The sequence below is a fragment of the Asparagus officinalis genome, chromosome 3 (genome assembly GCF_001876935.1).
Source record: "Asparagus officinalis chromosome 3, Aspof.V1, whole genome shotgun sequence".
In the NCBI taxonomy this organism is placed as follows: Eukaryota; Viridiplantae; Streptophyta; class Magnoliopsida; order Asparagales; family Asparagaceae; genus Asparagus; species Asparagus officinalis.
In genome coordinates this window covers 63,423,287-63,430,513 of record NC_033796.1, presented here as the reverse complement: position 1 = coordinate 63,430,513, position 7,227 = coordinate 63,423,287, and the positions used below count along the sequence as shown (strand labels likewise).

The 7,227-nt window shown below is 35.9% G+C and overlaps 1 protein-coding gene across 1 annotated transcript; it reads left to right on the top strand.

Moving 5' to 3' along the window:
• LOC109835207 (protein ALP1-like) lies at positions 1,667 to 2,474 on the top strand. Its single transcript, XM_020403192.1, has 2 exons — positions 1,667 to 1,883; positions 1,966 to 2,474. Exons 1-2 carry the CDS (start codon positions 1,667 to 1,669, stop codon positions 2,472 to 2,474), a joined length of 726 nt encoding a protein of 241 aa, XP_020258781.1.

The window sequence follows — 7,227 nt, the reverse complement described above, 5'->3', positions numbered from 1 at the left end:
TAAAAACCTAATTACTTAAGGGTGTTTTTAAAATTACTCCCCTATATTTTCATATTTTGAAATTAGGCCCTCAATATATGAAAATTTGGGGGACTAAAAGATATTGAAGTGGACTAATATAATAAAAGCTCTCGTGGGGTATTTCCCTCTCCACGGAACCTGAGTGTTTTACGCTAAGACTTAAATAGTTATTGTTAACTGTTAGTTTTAAGGATAAATTTTTAAAAGGAATATTTTTTCAATTTTATATAGGGCCTGTTTGGTTCGCTTTTTATCTCTGTGGAAACCCTTTTCACCGCCTCCACGTCAGAAATTTGATGGCCACGTTGGATAAAACGTTTCCGTCGGTTTATTTTCCCCACTTTGTTTCGCTAGGGCTTCACGAGCGAAACTGAAGAAAAACCGCCGCCACATCGGATTTCCTCCTCTCCCTCAATTTCTTCCTTCCCCTCGTGAAATCGACGGAAACAAGAGCCACGTCGGCTGTTTGGTTTCCTCGTTGATTTCTTCGACGTGCTATACTTACCTCCGTGCTCTCCTCCCGCCAGAAACTCCTGCGACCCTCTTTGTCCCTGTATTCGGATCTGATCATTTTCGACAATTATCAGATCTGATCATTGCCGACGCTGTAGCTTCATAAATCAAGGTAAAAATTCGTATTTTTTAATTTTCTTATTATTAGTTTAATTTACAACAATGATCTGAGAATTTGTGGGGAGGGGTCTGATTTACGCATTTTTTTGATTATCTCTACATTTTTGGTGATTTTCCTTTTATTTTTGAGATTTTACAGATAAGAAAATGTTCAAATTTCGTATAATTTCTTAGATTTTAGAATTAATTTTTGTTGTTTTAGCATTATTATTGGGAATGTATTACGGATTTATTTTTCTAGGTGACACATATCAGATTTAATTGCTAATAAATATCTGGATGTGTTGAAAAAATTTTAATCTGTGATGAGGAGCTTGTGACTGTAGCAGTGAGAATCCCCCATGATTTCGTATTTTCTAAGATCAATTTTTGGTATTTTTAATTATCTCATTATTAGATAGTATGAAAATGTTAATTGGTTGCGTGTTAATGTAATTTTACTGATTTTAGGAGCTAAAGTTCATATCTTTGTTATTTATTAATGCTATTTATATCACTGGAATATTTTTTGGGTTTGATATTGTAGTAATCCATGTTAGTAAAATGTAAATTGTAAATTTTAAATTATAATTTGTAATTTTTTCAGATTTTGACATAATTCGACTTAGATTCTAACGTGATAATGATTTTTTGCATCGTAGATGGATAATGATGGTGATTGTTCCGATGAACAAAGTGTTATAAATATGGTTCAAGGTGCTGCCCTATCCGTTCTAATTATAATAATTACTGTCATAAGAAGAATGCAAGCAAGGCGTAAATCAATTCGTAGTGGTCCAAGTAAGGAAAAAAGAAGACGAGAGAGAGCTAGAATTGAGCACATAAGTCGAATTTATAATGGTTTTAGTGATAGTTGCGTGAATTATATTAGAATGAGAAGTGGTGCTTTTGCAAAACTAGCGAGTATAATGAGGAACAATAACCTGCTAAAAGACTCAAGGAATATAACAGTGGAAGAACAACTTATAATGACTCTAAACGTGTGATACACGTATTATAGGATTGCATTGGAATGATAGATGGGACACACGTAGATGCTATGCTTCCGATTAATCTTGTTGCACGATTTCGAGGCCGCAAAGGTGTTACACAGAATGTGCTTGCAGCTTGCACCCCAAACAAACTGTTCACATATGTTCTAGCAGGTTGGGAGGGGTCTGCAAATGATTATAGGATTCTTCAGGACGCATTGTCTAGACCACAACCACATGGATTGAGAGTCTATGATGGTAATTAATTATAGACTTAACTTAAAATTTATTATTTTTAATATTCAAACTTGACTTAACAATTTTCTTAATAAAATTGTAGGCAAATACTATCTATGTGATGCTGGGTACCCAACCATGCCAGGTTTCATCTCTCCATACCGAGGTGTTAGATATCATTTGAAAGAACATTCGGGTAAAACACCTAAGAATAGAAGAGAATTATTCAATCTAAGACATTCTTCATTGAGGTCTAAGATTGAATCTACATTTGGCACATTGAAGAATCGTTTTAAGATTTTGTGTGCTAAGCCGCATTATCCTTTTCCTATACAAGTAGATATCATATTGGCATACACGGTGCTCCATAATTTCATTGCAACTGTGGATCCAAGTGATGAATTACTCAACGATGATGAAATTAATGAATACATTGATGGTGAAGTGGCTTTCGAGAATGACACTAATTTAGTTGATTTTACTCAAAATCAAACCCAAAGAGAGCAAACTGAATCAAGAAATGAGTGGAAGACTCTTAGGGATGACATTGCTTGGGCGATGTGGGTGGACTACTGTGATATGTATAATCATGGTGTAACCACAGAGACTTGACTTTTATTAATGTTCTATTTATGCTTATATATGTACTCAATAACTCTATTTCCATTAATGTCGTTCTGCTTTTATTCATGTTGTACTTATTTCATCTAACTTTTTCTATTTAATTAGCAATGGCTGATAATACTTCATTGAGTGGGAGAGATAATCAAAAAGGCAAGGGGGTCGTTCCTTCACCTTCCCAACCATCTCAACCCCCTCAGTCTGTGCATCACGGTGATGGGTATTTTCCATTTCAGCAGTCGTACTTTGTACAACCACCTCAAGCATTCCCGAACATGCCATTCCATGATAGCAGCTACTTTCCAATGCACCATAATATGGGGCCATATTCGAACATGCTCAATTCACCCACTTTGCCTCCACAATTTCACAGTCCTAATCTGAGTGGGGTGCAGCTTTCACACACTAGTGGTAATGGATCAACTCCCGAATCAGGTTTGGACCTCATAGAAGAAGGGGTAGAAACATCGCCAAATCCAAAGAAGAAGAGGAAAAACACCACATCCTCCAAAAATGGTGAAGTAGGTGGTTCTCAAGGCAACAAACATTTGTTTTGGGATTCCCGTTATGATGATGAGCTCATTCCATTTCTTGCCGACTTGGTAAGAAAGGGATACAAACCCGACAAAAGCTTTAAGAGAACCGCATTTCATATGGCTTCTCAACACATTAATGAAAAGTTCAACACAGTTTTTAAGTGGGATAATGTCATGCACCGCATCAAAACTCTACGAACACGATTTCGTGATATGGAAACTTGTCGTAATCTTAGTGGTGCTGGATGGGATGATAGTACGAAGACTGTCATTATGGATCCTGAATGTTTGGATAGGTGGATTGAGGTAAATAAAGTCTGGTTAAAGAATATATTTATTTTCCATTTTAAGCAATTTTTGTAATTAATTAAATTATACTGTTTCAGGACAAGAGCTTTAAGAATGCGAAGCTTAGACAATATGTCAATAAACCATTAAGGCATTATGATGATCTTGCCCTTATCATCGGTGATGATCAAGCCACAGGTCAATTTGCTAATGATGCTTGGAAAAAGTTTAGTCGTAGTGAGACCATAAATCTTGGAGATGAGGCGAACTCACCAATGCATTCTCCCCAATCTACTCAAGTACACATTGTAGATGACGAGGACACTCCTCCACCTAAGGAAGCATCCAAAATATCAAGTTCTAAAGCTAAGTCATCCTCCGCCAAGGTAAAGGCTCGTAAGACCAACCTAGATAGTGAGATCATGATAAAGATGGTGGATAAGATAGATGTATTCAGCACAAACATGAAGTGTGTGAATATGCATTGGACCGAGAAGTTATCCACGGTCCTATATGCTCATTCACATGACTTTACTAATGCTAAGTTAGATACATACTATCGTCACCTCTTTATGAATGAGCATGAATCTAGACTATTTATGGGCATATCTTCGGATGGTCAAAAGGAGATGATAGAGGCATTTCTCAACAAAGAGGATTGAAGACATTTAGATCTGGGTGTGTTTGTTAGTTTATGATTCTCACTTAAGCACTTTTGTTGTTTGAAAACTTTTTTAATTATGGTTGAAGACTTTTGTCTGTTTGTGTTCATAGACAATACTTTTTTAAAATGATGTTTAGTTTTGTGGTTGTCGAATCGTATGACAATGACTAATATTATATTTATATTTTATTAAGTAGTTATTTGCTTTCATTTTTTAATATTATCTTTCATACTGTGAATATTGTGGTGTACTAACCTTTAAATTAAACTTGTGACTGCAGGATATTAATAAGTCACCATACAATTTTTTAAGATGCAAGCAACCTACAATGTGCACATATTGTACTGGATGGCTATTAATCTGGGTATTTTGTGTAGTAAGTTTTCATGACACGTGTTTACGTTGGTGACTTTTTTACATTTAGGCTATGATTATTGTCGTAATATCTGAGATTTGCAACCTGCAATATCTATTGATATTGTACTGGATGGCTAACAATGATGATTTTGACCATATTATGAGCCCTCAGCCCTCAGCCCTATTCATTTTGGTTTGCATCAATTTAGGCTATGATGATTGTCAGATTTTCTGAGATTAGCAACCTGCAATATCTATTGATATTGTACTGGATGGCTAACAATGATGATTTTGACCAAATTCTGAGCCTTCATCCATAATTAGTTAAACAGCTATGGTTGGCTTTGTGATGCCTATTGGTGGTGTTGATGCCTGTTAGTGTTGTTGGTGGTATTCATGTGATGCTGGTTTTTTTCTGCTGGCTGTTGGAATTTTTCTGCTGGATTGTTGTTGCCTACTCAGTTCATACAAAATTGGGGTTGTTGTTGACTGGTGTTGATGTCTGGTGTTGATGCCTGTTGGTGTTGGTGGTTTATTTGATGCCTGTTGGTTTATTTGCTGCCTGTTGGTATTCATGTGATGCTGGTTTTTTCTGCTGGCTGTTTGGAATNTCTGTAAGATCGTAAACTATTTTGTTAAAATTATTACAGAGTTGATTTGAAATTATTTGTGTGTTTAAGGATGTCAATCGAATTTTTTGTATGAGGCATTTTGTTAATAATAGAGGATATGTTTGTTGTTTACCAAATTCTTTTAGCAGATCTGAACTTTTGCTTATCACATTAAGTTTCATTATGTTTTGTGCAATAGAGATTGTTCCTATATGACTTCTCGAAGTATTCTCCATGCAATTTGTTCAGATTTTGTAAGAATTCGACTTAGTTTCTAACCAAAAAAATGAATTTTTTCATCGTAGATGGATAATGATGGTGAATTTTGTAATATTTTCTTTCATTGTGTGAATATATTAGTGTACTAACCTTTAAATTATTCTTATGCCTGCAGGATATTTAAAAGTCACCATATAATTTCCTAAGATGTAAGCAACCTACAATGTTGCCTGTTGGTTTTTTTCTGCTGGCTGTTGGAATTTTTCTGCTGGATTGTTGTTGCCTACTCAGTTCATACAAAATTGGGGTTGTTGTTGACTGGTGTTGATGTCTGGTGTTGATGCCTGTTGGTGTTGGTGGTTTATTTGATGCCTGTTGGTTTATTTGCTGCCTGTTGGTTTTTTTACTGCTGGGTTGTTGTTGCCTACTTGCCTGATGCACGGTTTTTGGCTGCATTCTTGAGTTTGTTGGCTGATTGCTACATCATTTTATTTGTTTCCATAAGTTCTAGTATCCAAACTCAGTTCAGAGATGATGCTTGATTGGCTAGATGTGAGCCTGTTTACCATGCCTTTTTCTCTAACTGTTGTTTTTTGTGGATCCTGTTTGTGAGCCTGGTTGTGAGGATTTCACCAATCTCTTCATGATGCTATTTTTGTTACATATGATGTTATTTCACTTGCTTATAGTAACACATTGGAGATGAGGCTTGATTGGCTGGATGTGAGCCTGTTTACCATGCCTTTTTCTCTAACTGTTGTTTTTTGTGGATCCTGTTTGTGAGTCTGGTTGTGAGGATTTCACCAATCTCTTCATGATGTTATTTTTTGTTACATATGATATTATTTCACTTGCTTATAATAACACATTGGAGATGATGCTTGATTGGCTGGATGTGAGCCTGTTTACCATGCCTTTTTCTCTAACTGTTGTTTTTTGTGGATCCTGTTTGTGAGCCTGGTTGTGAGGATTTCACCAATCTCTTCATGATGCTATTTTTGTTACATATGATGTTATTTCACTTGCTTATAGTAACACATTGGAGATGAGGCTTGATTGGCTGGATGTGAGCCTGTTTACCATGCCTTTTTCTCTAACTGTTGTTTTTTGTGGATCCTGTTTGTGAGCCTGGTTGTGAGGATTTCACCAATCTCTTCATGATGTTATTTTTTGTTACATATGATGTTATTTCACTTGCTTATAATAACATATTGGAGATGATGTTATTTTTGTTACATATGATGTTATTTAACTTGCTTATAATAACACGTGGGAAATGTATTTACTTTAGGCTATGATGATTGTCAGAATTTCTGAGATTAGCAACCTGCAATATCACTTGATATTGCACTGGATGGCTAACAATGATGATATTGACTAGATTCTGAGCCCATTTAACTGTTGTTACATATGATGTTATTTCTGTTGGTGATATTGATGACTGTTGGGTTTTTTCTGCTAGATTGTTGTTGCCTACTTGTCTGTTGGTGTATTTGGCTGCATTCTTTATTTTGTTGGCTGGTTGGTGCATCATTTTAATTGTGTCCATAATTTCTAGTATCCAAACTCAGTTCATACCCAATTTTCTAACTCAGTTCATACACAATCTCATGAACTGGGGTTGAGGCAAGGATGGTGTTGATGCCTGTTTGTGTTGGTTGTGGTTTTGAAGCCTGTTGGTTTTGCTGATGCCTGTTGGTTTTTATCTGCTGGGTTGTTGTTGCCTACTTGCCTGTTGGTGTTTTTGGCTGCATTCTTGATTTTGTTGGCTTATTGATACATCATTTTATAACTCAGTTCATACCCAATTTTCTAACTCAGTTCATACCCAATTTTCATGAACTGGGCGATGTGGGTGGCTGGTGTTGAGGCCTGGTGTTGATGCCTGGTTGTGAGCTTGGTTGTGCTTGTTTTGGCTGGATTTTATTTGGATGATATTGTTTACAGGTGTTCAAATTAGGATATGATGCTTTTCAATTTATCTGAGAGTAGCAACCTACAGTATCTATTGATATTGCACTGGAGGCTAACAATGATGATATTTTTGTACATTGTCATGCATTTCCCT

What these genes read in the sequence shown, in the direction of transcription:
- LOC109835207 (XM_020403192.1), top strand. Translation starts at nt 1,667, where the DNA reads ATGATAGATGGGACACACGTAGATGCTATGCTTCCGATTAATCTTGTT. An exon ending in TGGATTGAGAGTCTATGATG is followed by an intron (nt 1,884 to 1,965) that starts GTAATTAATTAT and finishes ATAAAATTGTAG; the next exon opens with GCAAATACTATCTATGTGAT.